This window comes from Salarias fasciatus, chromosome 9 (genome assembly GCF_902148845.1).
Source record: "Salarias fasciatus chromosome 9, fSalaFa1.1, whole genome shotgun sequence".
NCBI lineage: Eukaryota > Metazoa > Chordata > Actinopteri > Blenniiformes > Blenniidae > Salarias > Salarias fasciatus.
The window spans coordinates 6,110,173-6,126,463 of NC_043753.1; the positions used below are offsets into that span (position 1 = coordinate 6,110,173).

At 44.8% G+C, this 16,291-nt stretch overlaps 1 protein-coding gene across 1 annotated transcript in view; it reads left to right on the forward strand.

Moving 5' to 3' along the window:
- sugct (succinyl-CoA:glutarate-CoA transferase) overlaps positions 1 to 16,291 on the forward strand; it is a 66,195-nt gene that overhangs the window by 9,768 nt on the left and 40,136 nt on the right. The window contains 5 exon segments of the mRNA XM_030100045.1: positions 4,324 to 4,419; positions 10,975 to 11,005; positions 11,008 to 11,045; positions 11,834 to 11,931; positions 13,156 to 13,258. Of these exon segments, the coding sequence (XP_029955905.1) occupies positions 4,324 to 4,419; positions 10,975 to 11,005; positions 11,008 to 11,045; positions 11,834 to 11,931; positions 13,156 to 13,258 (366 nt within the window).

Sequence of the window (16,291 nt, forward strand, 5' to 3'; positions counted from 1 at the left end):
GGATTTTTTTGTAACTTCTGATGCCACGATTCATACCAGTTCAGCTCATTTCAGACAGTTTCACTCTGACCGACATTCACTCCTAGTTGTTTTCTCAGCAGGAAATTCAGTTTCTGAATTTCCTGCTGAGAAAACAGCTCGGAGTGAAAACTATATTTAAGCCAGTCACGTCTGGCCCGATTCAAGCGAACCCTGGTGTGATGAGTGTGTTAGTGTGCCTTCATGAGCACTAAACACCACTCAGTCTGTCGATAGTGGTGAGTAACACACAGTTAACACACTCTCCTTCAGGTTTTCAGGGTAACTGACTCGCATTATCACACTCCTCCCAAATAATTCTTCAAAAAGTAGGAACAAAACAACTGGGCACTCTCTGCTGAATTGAGCCAATCACAGCCGACCATGGCTGCCTGTGACACCCTCCATTGAATGATTGAGGTTCTGGCTGATTTATCCAGGGAGTCTGAGCTGGACTCGGCTCAGGAGTGATCGATGGACAGAGTTCAATAAATCAATGAAACGTTATTGATAAAACATGACCGTGAAAGCAAGCCTGCGATTGGTTTCCGAGGCTCGAGGTCTCGATCCCTGCGGTCGACTCCCGGGGCTGCTACACATAAAAAACCCACAGTCCTCCCCTCCGCTCGTATCCCATGATGCATTCCTGTATGAAGTCGCTGCGACCGCAGGCGCGCTGGCCACAGAAGTGAACAATGAATCCATGTGCAGGAGTTTAGTTGGAGGCGTCGGGGGAAATCTAACCGCTGCACGGCGTCCCCGCGAGCTGCCTGCAGGCTGCGAAGAAAAAAAAAAAAACTCCACACTAAAGGCTGAAAAGTCAGAAGTCTCCCAAGTTCAACCAGACAGTATAGTGATGTATCGGGAAAATGATGCGTTCATGGAGGACTGGAGTTTCTGGAGAAAGACGTCAATCCAAGAAAGAGAGAAGATCAAACTTTAGTCTTTTTTCAATATGAATGACTATAATAATAATAAGCACATAATAAATCTTGACTTCCTACAAAGTTTTTCCACTTTATCTGTGCTGCAAAAGTAGCAGAAGTTAGACTGATCTATAGAAAAGCGTGGCTTCACCTCCATTATATTAACAAATACAATAATCCGCAACTTCTCGCTGAATGTTTCAGAAGGAAACTATTGGATGACACTATAATTTACACAAGGTCCCTGAAGGCCTCACATGTGATGCTGCAATTTATTAGTCTTGAACAAATGAATGCTTCGTATGCAGATAATTGCTCGACCTGGAATTTACAGAAGTTCCCTGAATGCTTCACAGTCATACAATCAGGTGGCAATGTAATTTACTGAAGTTTCCTGAATGCCTCATCAGTAAGCCGTCAGTTTCACATCAGCACGTGCAGACGATTGGTGGACACTGACATTTACAGATGTCCTTTAAAAAAGCCTCATGATGACAGGACACCCCCTCATGTAAAGCCAGTAATGTGTTCACCTAATACAACCTATCAGATGACAGTCAGATGAAGCTGTATTTTACCAAAGCCCCTGAAATGCTCAGGCACAGACTGAGCATTTATTTAGCATGCACAGCTATAATGCTGATATCTGCATTAATCAAATACATATTTTAAAAACATTCCTCAAATGTCTCACGTTATCAGATGTTGCAAAATCCAGGATCAAACCGTTTAGGATACACAGTAGTTACGCAACAGCTTTCATTCGTAGAGATGCTCTATGTTCAGCTACTGCCACATACTGTGACTTACAGATGTTCCCTGAACACCTCACAGACAGACTAACGAAGATGTTATAACTGGAATCCATTGAAGCTGAAATTTCCAGATGTCCTGTGAACTTGTCCTCTCAGTAGATGCTGGAATAACGCAGAGTGACCCTTTTAGATATTATACATTTTCCTCTGCTCCGGGTTTTGTGTTCTACTTTGACCTCTAACCCAGCGGCTGCTTCGTCTTTTATGATTTAGCTGTAAGCGATCGTTTTCAACAGTGTCATTGAAACTGCTACAAGTCGACTGTCGGATCTGATTTAAAGCTGCGTCGATGATTCAGTTTGCTCCACATGTGGCTTCCCGGTCCTTTTGTCCTGCGCTTAGCGCACGGCCGGGCCCTGTTGTGGGATTCCCTGTTCAGAAACAGAGTAATATTGGGTTCCTGGCGGAGCGTTGAGTGACGGCGCCACCCATCTGAGGACCTGGCCGAGTCTTTTTTCCTTCGCGTCAACATGCTTTCAGAGTGTTACGACCTCCGCTGACGTTCCGCCGCTCCTTCTAATCACACGTTTCCCCTCTGTCGCTCTCTGTTTCCTGAGACGCCGCCTCGGAAAACGCTGCAGGATTCTGACATTTAACAACATTCCTACGGCGAGGCAAAGACCACATATTCAGAAGGATTTTTTTAATCAAAGATAACATTTAAAAGCTTGAAGTCTGAGCGATGTCTTTTATCCTGAAGCGATAAAGGGTTTAGGAGATAAGAGAACTGTAAAACTTGTTCAAACGAATAATTCTGATGTGAAAGCTCAATGTAATGTAAATGTAATAAAGATGATTTACAGAAGAAGTAAGCTCAAGTGGAACAGGCCAAGGTGACTGTGAAGGACTGTTCACTATGGCTGTGGTGTGCACGTGCAGTGCCAGTTGAATTTTGCCCCGTTTCCACGGAGACAGTTGGAGGGTTTTCAAGAGGTTCCACTTTTTGAGAAAACAAGTTCAAAAGTTGCATTGCGATGCGGAATTTCAGAAAAAATTAACGTCCCACTCTTCTCTGTACTATTATGAAAACACAGCGCCTCCTTGTGGCCGTGCATCCAAACCACAGTGTTGTATATTTCTGTGAACTTGGAATGTTTCTGAAGCAAAAAATGCAAAAGTGATGCAGCTTTCAGTGTAAAGGTCGTGCAGATGTCTCTCTGCTCCAGCGTAACTGACCCAGATAAGTGCTGTTTCATCAGGCCCTGCAGAGGCCTGACCACGAGCCCTTCCTGTGAGTCAGGTGTGGTGGAGCTGATAGGTTTCTGCAACATGCACCTCGGCGGTCCTCGTGGAGCGAGATCGGGAAACACTGCGCCACGGTATCATATGGACGGTTTCTTTCATTTGGGAAAATGCAGGAATTCCAACATTCAGCCAAGAATTCCAGCTTAACATGAGGTAAAGCTGCTTCTTTCACCAGCTTGGAGCACACACTCAGGCCTAAAGATCCCAAAAGTTTTTATTACTACATTTTTCATGTGTTATGTTGGAAGTTATGTGCGCTGTGAGAGGATGACTGTAGATTTCACTGTGGGAGGAAGATGTTCTATAATCTAAATGTTCTCTTCTTGTCTGGCAGAAATGACCTCATGTCAACAGTTAGCTCAGTTAGCGTGACAGAAGGAGACGGGAGTCATGTCTACACACACAAGTTTTACCTAATCAACATATTTCATCATTTGATTCATCGCTTCAAGTATTTTCTAGATTAAAAAAGGTAAAATCTAGCTTGACTTGAAGTCAAATGCAATGCTTCTTAAGAGGTTTCCTTTGGAGGGATTGTTATCGTTAGAACAGGAAGTCCTGGCATTCGGCCACTGATAACCCATTAATGGAACTTCATCAGTCTTAGACTCCAGCATGACGGACTGTCGGCAGATGTGATCCTCCTCATAGAGATTAAAACAATTTGAAGAATGTAAGGAGGAGAACGTGCAGACGTTTGTCTTCACATGTCGGGAGGAAAAGCCAAAATGGAATACTGTAACAGAGTGCCGTTACTGTACAGCCTGCCTAAAAGGACGCCGAGGATGTTTTGTCAGATGTCAACCAGACACCTGCTCAGCTCCCGGCTCCGTCTGATGAAGCCTTCACTCGATCCTTCGGCGGCTGCAGCTCTGTGTTGATCTTCCTGCGGTTTTCTCTACGTGAGGGGAGTAGCTCGGTGATGACTGTGGCGGCCGTGGCAGGATGTCCCGTGTCCGCTTTCAGCCGGCGGCAGCGGGGCGTCGGAGGCGTTAAAGAGCTGGGAAAAGCCGCCGAGGTGGAGACGGACAGATTCGGTGAGGCTTGACTGACCGTTGGGTAAAACGGGAGCGTGGCGGTAGTCTGGGAGCAACGCTGCTTGGCCCAAAGAGTCGTGGAATTCCGACCGCGGCTGATCTTCTGGTAGTGAACTGAAGGTGTTTTCCAGAGTGGAGGGGAAGGAGAGCAGAGATGTGGTTTTCCTTCAGGACGGTGCGCCGGGCGAGCGCCGGGCGAGCGCCGGCCTCCATCGGCGGCGCGCAGCAATGAGGCCGATGACAGCTCAGATGTAACACCTCCCGTCTGCTTCTCCCGCTCAGGTTTCCTGCATCAGCCACATCGCTGCAAACTATCTGATTGCCGGGAAAGAGGCGAGACGCTGGGGGACGGCCCACGGAAGCATCGTACCGTACCAGGTAACACCCCAACCCCCCCGTCTCTCCGTCAGAAACTAGAGAACCTCAAGGTGTAGGACGCACAGCAGTGGTTCTGAAAACCACTGCAGTAACCCGGGGGTCAGGGGGACGTTGTTCTAGCATAACTTTATAGATGGAAGTTGATTCATCCTCCAACAATTCAAATTAAACCTTTAAGTGTGAGCGTCTGTACAAGGTTTCTACAATCTGAACATGTCGCCTTAAATGCTGCGCAGGAAGATGTCTAATAGAGCCTCACATTCACTGAACTGCCATTCTCAAAGTTTTTATTGATTTAGTGTCAAATACAATCCGGTCCTATCAAGGTATTTTTACTAAGAAAAATCCAACAATTCCACATGAAAAAGCAAGGAAAGGAAGGAAAACTAACTTTTAACAAGAGGAAACCTGCAGAACCAGACTCAGAGGAGGAGACTTTCTGCAGAACCAGACTCAGTAGAAAACCAAACTGCAAGCTCTGACTTTCAGATCACCACGTTATGTTTTTGCAGACTACAGATAAATGTATCTGTTGGTCCCTGAACGCTTCACGTGAGAAATGTAAATTGTGCAAACATTGTATTTCCTGAATGCCTCACATGCAAAATATCCACACACTTTGTACCTCACTGAAGGTTGCAGCTGGATTCCAACCTTTTTTGAGTTTTCCCGAAATGAAGGCATCAAAATCTGCCAACATTTTACTAACTTCCCCAAATGCCTGTCTCAGTGCTGGTTTATGAGTTTTTTTCATGTCAGCAAGTTCTCAAAATCGTTTTTGGAAATGCAGAAAATACATGGTTGCAAAGGTTTACGAAGAAATCCCATTCTAGAGTCATTTGAGAGCTGGAGAAGGTTTCTATTCTCAAATCTGGCGTCAGGTTTTCAGAGAAGCGATTCAGTGACACAGTTTCTAAACAGTCAGAGGCCATTAGTGTCAGTCTCTTCCAGCGGTTTAGTGTTGCAGCGTCTCCTGTGTGGAGGTGACTTCATGAATTCACCCTGTGATCTGCTTATAGAGCGTACACTTCCAGTTCTTTGCGAGCTGCTGAAGTCTCTTATCAAAGATGTTTAACGTGCTTTTACTCTGTTGATCTTGCGTCAGTACTTTTTTCCTGGGATTTCAGCTCCTGATGGCTTCAATGAACCCGACGGTTCGTTATTCTCAGTCACACCTGCTGAAGCAGAAGTCCTCACCATTTTCAGTTCAGAATAAAAAGCATTTTCCCAGAGTTGGATCATTTTCCCAAAGCTCCAGGTGCTGCTTTCAGGAAGTTGAGTTTTCAAGTGGCTCCAATCACTGTTTTCGTGTCAACGGACCCACAGTACACGACAAAAGATTTCAGTTTTCACTGCCAGACCTTCTTTCTCGAAATAGTCCGGGTGTTGAACTTGGTTTCACCGTTTCGAGACGAGCGACTTGTCTGTCGTCCAGAACTACCATCTGCTGAAAATCTCCATCTGCTTGAGAAGAACCTGAACTTTGGAGCCGCTGAAGTCTGGCTTTAATCGAGAACGAGAAACATTTCACTGAAACTCTCTTTATCTCCAGAGTGTTCTTCTAAATGCCGACCCTGCTGCTGTACTAAAGTTTTTTCTTTTTTTTGAGAGGATATTTCTAGAATGCATCAAACTCTCTCAGTTTAATCAATTATGATTTAGTTTTCTTGCTATTTTGAGTAGAGGTCGGTCAGAAGTGGGGAGCGTCCAGCATCCTGTAGTCTTTGTTGTACATTGAAAGCCGTGTTTGAGGTGTGTGTTTCGCATTAGCCTCTGAGCCGGGGGGAGATGTTACCGAGCCGTTGTGTCGCTTCATAACTCGCATGTGTGCGTTAAACATACACACACAGATAAACTGTCAGCTCCTCCCGATGCTTCCCTCCTTCCGCCCGGCGACGGCGGCGGCGGCTCCATTCTTGTGGTCGCCGTCTTCCCCTCTCAGATCTAATCCTCGTGTGAACCTCTTTACCCACAATGCCGCGCTTTCTCCCTCCCCCCTTGGGGCGCCACCGGAGATGAAAGGCAGCATCGCCGCAGATCATGACAGTCGAAACAACAGAATTATTGGTGTTGCGGTTTGCCGGCTTTTGAGGAAGATATTAAAGCCGAAGAAGTCATCCGTCCCCGCCGCCGTCCCTCAAGTTCACTCACATTCGATTTCTGAGACGGGTCAATTCACAGTTCCTTCCAAAAAAAAAAAAACAACCCAAGACATCCACCGTGTCAAAGAAGAGACACATGAGGTGAAAAAAGCCGAGCTGGGATCGAGAACCTGCAGACGCGTCTGAGGCGAGGGAATAAAGTCGTGTTTGAGCCTCCCGGGGAAGAAACGGGACGCCGGGCGCTTACAGCCGTCTGCAGGCTTCAAAGCGTCCAAACAGAAAATAAAGCAGTATTTATTACATAAATCTCCGCCGCGCTTCATAGGTTTATTACTGATGTTCAGATAGCGGCACAACTGTAATCAACTCACCGCAAAAATGGAAACAGGACGACGCTCCGACTTCAAAGCCTCGGAGAAGCCGATGATTTGTTGGCCTGAAATCTATATTTGGTTTGTGGAGGGAAAAAAAAAAGAAAAGAAAAAAGGAGACTATCTCATTTTTCAATCCTCCGACTAGAAAAGCTCAAAAACGTCCAAGATAAGTGGAAACAAATTGCTAAAGTACTGGCTGCATGTTGTGTTAACTGCACCGTGACGTCCTGGTCTCTGCTCGCCGGATGCTGCCTGACGGTCACAGCTTCACTCGGTCTTCACTGTTTCACTGCTTCGAAGATATTTTCCTCTTTAATACTGAACTGAGACACTTCTTACACTCTATCTAAAGTGGCGTAGCATTAGCATCCCGTGTCTTAAAACCTGTGTCCGAACATGTGAAGCAAGGCATTTGGGATAAAGATGAACTGAAATGTTAAATGAACGTCTTGCAAAGAAAAGCAACCCACATTTCCATTGTACAAATCAAAGTGTTACACACAAGGCGAACGGTAAGGTCTGAGCTCAGAGGGTTAAACTCATTCGCAATATCATTCCTTCTATTTTTGATAAGAAGATGAAAACCAGTATGACAAGATAACAAGATTTATATACAGCTCGGGGAAAGCCAAAAGGAAAAAAAGAGCTTTTCTTCTTTTCTTTAGCTGAAGAAGAAGGTATTTTTTTGGGGAAAAGGTGAAAAATGCAGTTGTTTTATGTTAACACTCCAGAGAATAATGGCTTTTTGTCAGATTTTAATTAAAGAATGAGTCAAACATTTCCCCATGGAATTTCAGGCTCTTCATCAGGACGCCATTCACACAGGCAAGCGACCGTTCACCGTTTACCCTCAACACTGTGGAAACTACCGACCAGTCTCATTACTTAATGTTCTTGAAAAAAAAGAGCCTGTAAAGTTCTGGAAGCCACACTGGAGAAATACTTCCCAGTCTGAGCGACCAGCACCAGGCTGGGTTTGTTGAAAACAGATGCTCGGCAGATAATTTGCCCAGATTGCTGCACATCATGTGAAAAGCTGGAAAAACTGTGAGCCGCCATTGATTTGTCTTTAGAAGCAGAGAGAGTCGAATATATCTGCCTGTTCAACACACTCAGAAGGCCAGAATGCAGATCCAACAGTTTTTTACCGATGGAGTCATTTCTCCCTTTTCAGCATTTGTCTTTCTGAGGTCGGAAACGACGCAAGAACAAAACAATCTCAAACATTACTTTTAGCCTTCGGTTGTTTGTGAAGAGGTTTTTCTCGTAGTTTACTTTATGTGAGATTTGTTTTCAAAATCAGTTAATTTATTTGCTTTTTCTTAAGAAAAGACAAATTTTCAAGTTTTTTTTCTTTTTACAAAGAAAGTAAAGTTGGTGGAAATAAGAAATAAAATACAGGATTGTGTTTACCAGAAATAATCAATGATTTTATTTCAGTTATTTTGAAATTATTTTCTATTAAGAAAAAGGTTAGGAAATGTATTTTAATCTAAACAGACTAATAAAGTTCTGTATTAAAAGAAAAAAAATCTCTTTTCATCTCAATGTTTTGTTTTTTTTCTTTCACCAATGATCCCATTACTCAAGTTTGAATTCACTGAATTGTTCATAAGTTTTCTCTCTTCCTGTCTACACGGAAGTCGCTTTATTTCAACCTACCTTTTGTTAAATATGTTTTCTCACAGGAGACTGATTTTTGCTAAGTTATTAATAAGAAAAAAATGCAGAATACACTGACAACATTTGACTGTTAGCTTCAGCGTTAAGACAAGTTGTCCTGAAAACCACCGATCCATGAAACTCCTGTTTTCTGGAGCAGGAGCTCCTCGTTGATCCCGAAGTAATTCAGTTCTCCTGACCAACGTGAGAAGTTATCCTGCATCCACAGCAGCTGTAATTACAACTTCTCAACCATCATGTTACGAGCTCAACAGGCTGATGAGGATGGTCAGAGTTCGTCTCTTGGGTGTTCGTGACAGACTTCTTTATGTGAGGAGCAGAAAAACGGAGGAGCGTGAGGATTTCAGCTGCTGTGAACATCTTGGTCCCAGAAACCAGAGCTCACCTTCAGAGGCAGGTGGTTATAATAACGCAGCTGACCGTGTGTGTATGTCTTTCATCTAAAGCAGCGGAATCAGAGCAACAAAGCAGTGCATTAATGAAATGAAACAGGATCAAAAGATGGCCGGGATTAAAAGCTCCAGTCAAACAGACGCAGATTCGTGAACCTGTTCCAACAATGTGCTCCAATGTTTAAAACTGGGCTTTAATCCGTTCGGAGCTTTACTGACACATGTACAGTTCAAAGTCCGGTACCGAAATAACAAAACATGTAATCAGGATTATATCATTTGTTTTTTTGAAGTTCGGTGTGCTTCTAATTGCACGGTGACCTGCGGAATTACGTGTCAGGCGAGGTGAAACTCGGAGGCGCTCACAAGTGATTCCCAGACAGACGGACGGACACGGCGCTCGCCCCGGGTCTCTCTGGGTTAAGAGGCCTTGTAATCTTTTCATCGTTTCATTTCAGCTGCAGCTTGGGTGTTTTCCTGCAGATGCTGAACACATGCTGGTAATGCCGCCGTGCGCTCCTCATTGAGACAATACAGTCGTTTATTTTCCCCTGGTGGACGAACGGCCTTCAGTGTGTGTGTGTGTGTGTGTGTGTGTGTGAGGACGTTCTGCTGCCTCCACAGTGAGAGCAACACAATCAAGGATTAATCAATGATTTTTGTTGTAATTGATTAAAAAAAAAGATACAGCATTGTGAGATTTCAGATTTTTTTGTCACTTTTAGCAAGCCTTTGTTTTTGGTCACACTATATAGGTGTTAAACATATGGCCCATGGGCCTGACCTGGCACGCAAAAGGCTCCAATCTGGCCCAAATAAAATGGTGGACATGGTCTGATGTGTCTGAAAGCAGTCCAAAACTTGAAGAAGACTAGTCTAAACCCAGTCCTCATCCGGTCCGGGAAGAAGCCTCTCAGTGCAGTTGAACCAGGTCGAGTGAGTTGTGTGTCGGAAGACGTTTCTCCTCTCTTTCTTGCTGTTTTTCGTCTCCACCACCTTCTGGGGCCGGATGGTTGACTGTCTTCGTCCGGTCATCTCGGTGTTTCTGCACAACCGACCAGAAAATGAAATCCAGAAAGAGAGGGCCGCGGAGCATCGGCGCGTCCGACGCCTGAAACATGTTGTTCTGTGGTGGTGTTGGAGGTGCTCCACAGCCAGCAGGGGGCAGGAGGCCCGGCCCCCCCCCAGCCGAGGCGCTTTTTGCGGGTGAACGTCCCGGCGCAGTCCCCGTGGACCGCGCTCCCCTCGGCTCCCCCGAGGCCGGGGATGAAAGCGAGGCGGCGGCGGCGGCGGCGGTGGCGGCGGAGCGCCCGGAGCGGTGTGACTGAAGGGTTAGCGGTCTGAGGACACGCCGCCGCCGCAGCGGGATGTGGGAGAGTGCGCCGTGATGTATGACAGCAGTCTCTTGTCCCGCTTTCATGTGGCGAGGAGTTTTTATTACAGGCGTTTGTGAGAGAGGAAAAGGAGGGGGAGAAAGTAAAGAAGGGGTGGGGGGATGGCTGGAGGGGAGGAAAGAGGAGGAGGAGGAGGAACCTCCACCAGCTGGCCTTTCAAACAGGTTTCCTCCGGCATGCTTCAGCTTATTAAACTTTTTTTAAAACTCATCCGAGCCTCCATCACCTCACCCCCGATGCCCCAAACCTCCTCTTTAATTAGAGTGAATTTCATATCTACCTGCTGGGAGGGATCCGCTTCAGGAAAACGGGTTCTAACCTCCGAAGTCGACGTAACGTCTGACCTGTGAGCTCTGGACGGAAACCGAAAGGGCACCGGCAAAACCTGAGAGCAGTGAAAATCTCTCATTTCCAGATAAACAGACTTCTCCAACTTCTCTCTTCATTAAGTCATGAAGATGCTTCATTTGCTCAAAGGACGGTTTAGATTTTATGGCTTCTTCGTCTCCGACTCTCATCAGTAAACAGGCCGTTTTTACATGTTTTTTCAAGTCTTTAGTATTTTTGTGATAACGTCATTAGTTTGAACGAAAGCGTGTTTCTGTTTCAGGCCTTCAGAACCAAAGACGGGTACATCGTCATCGGGGCGGAAACGATAAGCAGTTTGTGAAAGCCTGCGAGGTGAGACGGGATTCCTGTCGCATGGATTTGATCTGTCGAGTTTTTGTGTTTTCGATGTGTGACTTTGGTTTCCTCTGGACCCAATAAAAACTGTGTGTGTGTGTGTGTGTGTGTGTGTGTGTGTGTGTGTGTAGGGTTATTTTGTTTGTTGTATTTTACTTTGTTGTTTCTGTCAGGTGTCTTTTTCTAGTATTCTTATCTTCATTTAAAATTTAAATTTCCATTTTTTTATTTTATATTAATATTTGTTATAATTGTTATGTTCTGATTGTTTTTGTTTGTTTCCTTATGTTTTAGTGTTGTTCAGATGTTCTGTTGTGTGTTTGTTCAGAAGACGGATTGGCACGCTTTGCTTGATTTTGTGTATTTTGTTTCTATTCTCCTTTCTTTTTGCTTACTACTTTTACATCTTCTGTTTGTTTTAACATTTTTTCTTTGTGTTTGTTTTGCATGTCTTTGTTTCCATTTCAGTTTTTGTGTTTTCTTTGGTACATTTTTGTTTGTTTTTATGTATTTATTATGATTGTCTTTTGTTTTGTTTTTGCATTCATGCCTTGTGTTTCCTGTGTGTACACTCTTGGCATGTCTGTTTTAGATATTTTGATATTCAGTGTGTCTTTGTGTTGTTTTGTGTGCATACCTAAAGTATGTTTGTTTTGTATCAAGTTTTGTTTGATATATCCAGACATAAACACTAATGTCTTTTTTGTTATACCCCCGACATAAACAATGTGTTTATTTGTTTGTTATATCCTGATATAAACACTCCTCTGCTTGTGTGTTTCCAGGTTGTGGACCTTCTGGAGCTCACACAGGAACCAAAGTACAAAACCAACAAGTTGAGGGTGGAGAACCGCAAACAGCTGCTGCACACACTCTCACAAAGGTACCGACACACACGTCGGCACACAGCTCAGTGGCACTCTGGCAGCTGCTGGCAGGGATTTGAACCTGCAAACATTCTGCGAGCAACTTTATTCAGCGAGCGTTTCTGACGAACTCTCTTTCGCTTCACTTGATGTGCACGTTTTGGCACAGCTGGATAAATAAACTCACATTGTGCAGAAAACACACACATCGCTGCAGCTCAGCGTGGTTCAGACCTGCTGATTGATTGAAACTATTGTGATGATTACAATCAGTCACTGACAGGAGAGAGAAGAGCTAGCAGCATTTGTAATGTGAGAAAGGCGTTCAGCCTTCATATTATCCTCAGCTACCTTTGGAATCCATGAACAATCTGAAATATCTAGTTGGCTGCAGTCCGAGGTCCCGTTTACACAACAGTTTTAAGTAAAGTGAAAATGTTTTGTTGTGTTTTTGGTGTCCGTTTGCATGACGGTGGTGCAGGGAGCCACTGAAAATGAACATTTTTGAAAACCCTCCGACTCTGTAAATATTGAAATGGGGGGAGACACAACTTTTCAAAAGGAGTTCAAGTCCATCTCCATCAAAACTGGAGAAAAAAATTAAACTTTTTGGAAACGCTTCAACTCTCTCTCCATGCAGCAAAAGAAAATGCAACTTTTCTGATGTGCTGCTGCAGCATCATCTAACTGCAGTATTTCTGCAGTTACTGTTACAGTAACAAAACATTTGTGTGTGCGAGTGAAACTTTTCTAAAACAAAAGCAATGCCTTTTCCCTTAAAATACCGTCACTTAAACCCAGCCTTTTACAACGTTTTCGCAATTGCTATAACTCTGATTTGCCCAATGAATTGACTTCTAAAAATGTGTTTGTAAGAAATCATTATTTGTTGTAACCAGCGCTTTTTTCATTTTGACAAGAATTCTTTAAAAATATTAGAAAAAGAAAAAAAACATGCTGGGGGAAGAGGTCCCTCCTGGCCTTCAGGTTTCTCCTGCTGAGACCCTCTAAGGCTCCTTGAGACCCTCAGCAGAGACACTGTAAAAGCCATTGAATTGTCTCGTATGGTAGATGCAGGGTTAGAGGTTCGAGAACCTGTTGAGGGAGGATCTTTATCGTCCACCCACTGCCCTTCGCTCCAAACCCTGACTCATTCTGTGTGATGTGAGTTCAGATGTGAGCATCATTAACCTCATTAGGTTGGTGTGATTGTTCCATTTTGTCCTGTTCGGTGTTTTTAGGCTCCTGCAGGAGACGACGGCTGATTGGCTGAAGAGGTTCGAGGGCTCAGGCGTTCCTGTGGGACCAATCAACAGCATCCAGCAGGTGTTCAGTGACCCACAGGTAGGTTTCCTCCACAGACGCTTCCTGATGGTTTTCTTTTTGTTTATTAGTCCATTGGTCGGCGGTCGGTTGACTGCTCAGTCAGTCAGTTTCTCGTTCAGTTGGTTGATTTTCTCAGCAGTCTAAAAATAAAAAAAATCCATCTTCTAACTAGAAGTGGTGAAGAGACATTTTAAATAGTAATTACCCACAATCACTACCGTTAAAAGCCTTTTGAAGATTTAAAGTCTGACGCTGTGATTTAAAAGACTTTTGAGTGTGGTGAGTCTGACTTCAGTCAGCTCCTCCTGCTGCTGCTTTAGCGACAAATAATTGTTCAGTCAGTTTTTGTAGCAACGTTGTGTCTGCAGGACACATAAAAGGTCAAAGAGACAGAGACAGGATGTGCCAGGACACTTAAAGTTTTAAAAATGAGTAATATAAGCCTAAAATATGTAGTGGGGGCGATTTGGGGTAAACTATAAAAAGTATGGTGTGTGTGTGTGTGTGTGAGTGCGCGTGTGTGTGTCACTGCTACTCGTCAAACTGTCCCTCCATATGGATTGAAAACACATTAGTCACTGCTCGCAGATTACACAACTCAGCATGTTACAATAACACACTGCTGCAGGCCTGCTGAGCGAGTGTGTGTGAAACACAAACGGAGCGAATCCACGGGGCTGTTGTTGTAGCCGAGGGGCTCGAATGTGATCTGAGTCCTTCAATGTGGAGTTTGCATGATGTCCCTGTGTACGCATGTGGGTTTCCATTGGGTGCAGATTAGGCTAACGGGTGTCTCCACCTCCACCTGGTTCAGAGTTCAACCGGATTTTTTGACTTTGTCTTATGGATTTTACTCCATCCTCCTGAGACGTTGAGTTAACTTCAACAGGTGAAGAAGATAGTGAACAAAATGTCAGGTTTTCAGGTTGTTTCATTGTGTTGAAATCACAGAAGATGGGGAATACGAGACCCATTCTGTGTGTTTGTCCAAGCCGGCCTGCAGGATAGACCCTCGTGATTGGAAAGCCAAAGATATTTGGCCCTGTTTACTAATGTTTCAAGTGAAAACATTGTTTTTTGCTTTTATATAGAAACGTTTTGAAAATGATGTCCATTTACTCGGAAATGTCAGAAAACTACTTAGTTAGCGTCTAGAACCACTAGTGGGCGCTGTTATTTTTGTAATGAATTCACTCAAATGGTTGAGAATAATAACACTAAGAATGGGAGTGAATGAACATTCGAATGGACAGACATCAAGTTTGATAGAATCATTTCAGATCATCATCCAGGATGTTTTTGCACTTATTCATATTAAAGCAGTAAAGTTTGGCATTTTACTGATTCGTTGTGTTTCATGTGATTTGAATCCTCATGGCTCCTTTTCTAAACTGACACCTGAGTGAATCCTTCATTTTGCTGCTGATCATGTGACTCCGCTCCGCCGTCCTCTGTCTGTCTGTCTGTCTGCTCGCAGACTTTGGACAACAGCTCCCATCACCACCTGGCAAGGCAACCGTCATATAAAAGCTATGACTCAGAGTGTGTGTGTGTGTGTGTGTGTGTGTGTAGTGTGTGTGTGTCAGACCGGCCCATCTGCCTCCATAAGCTGCAACGACTTGTTTTCAACTAACTTCAAATACACACACACACACACAATACACACCTCCCTGTGTGCTGACAGATGTTTACGCACATGTGGACAAACAATTACATGACATGAAACACTGAAACGCTCCCTCGAATGTCTCCCATCTGAACTCACAGCATCGGCGATCTTGGTCTGCGGTAAACGTTGGACAGATTTGGGTCGCTTGCCAGAAGGAAATAAGTCATCTGGTGAAATTTATGAAACATCTAACAAAGGATGCTCCAGTGATAATGTATCATGAAAGTAGGGCATTCAGAAAATTTACTGAGACTAAACAATAATGGTGCGTCCACACCAAAATTGTCCCTGTGTCAATAACCTGTCCTGCAGCTCACAGGTGGACTTATGGTGTTTTTGCGTTACATATCTTAGCACCGCTCGACTCAGTTCCAGTGGTTTTCCACTGGCTGATGTTCCACGAGGTTGATTTCTGTGCGTCCATCTCTGATCATGATCCTTCCTGTGTTTCAAAAATGGCGGGGCTGATTGTTAAGATGAGCCGCTGTCCTGACTCATCTATACCCTTTCCCACTGCAACTAGCGGGTCGACCCGTGTCTGCGACCCGCTAACTATCGCCTTTTTAGACGCCTTTCCCACCGCCTGCAGACCCGCGTCTCACCTCCTGCTGGCGAGCCGCATCGCTGCGTTTTCCCGCACTGATCGTGTCCCACGTTGATGACATCATCAGCGCGACGGAGCAAAACGAAAGTAAACAATGCAGCGGAAAACAGTCCCTGTTACCTGTAGACGAATCTCCTCTTCCCCACGGATCAGGGGAAGCTCTCTGGTCTCGCTATCTTGCCATTTCTGGGTCTGGACGAAGGAAATCTCACGCTGTGTCCAGAAACAACAACTAGCGCGCTAATTTAGCCGCGCTGCGTCGACGTCATCATGTAAGTTCCTCCCACTAAAAGCCGGTAGAAAGCTGACCCGGGAATTTACCGGGTTGATTGCAGGGTGAACGACCCGGGTCGAAATCCCGGGTCAAACCTTTTCCCACTGCATGACTTAGCGGGTTTAAACGGGCTTTTTGGCCAGTGGGAAAGGGGTACTAGTAACGTCCCTGTCTAGTAGCCGGCCGTCTACAGGCGTCACGTTTTCGGCTTGACTCTGCTCGCTGAGAGCCGCAGCTGAGCAGGTACTAGAAAAGTATCTAGTTACAGGATGAAAAACCGAGGCCAGACGAGTCGAGTAGGTGCTGGGGGAAAAGCCTCATTGTTGTTTTTCTAAGGCATGGAATCCCACCGTTCTCAGAGCCGGCCACTTCAGGTTCTGAGTCCAGAGCTACGAGCCTGATCCTAGAGGTCTTCTCTGGGATTCAGTCTGGAGAAAGTGCAGGTCGCGCCAAAGGACACGAGGGATCATCCTCAGGAAATCTTCAGCTGCTGCTCCCGGTGCA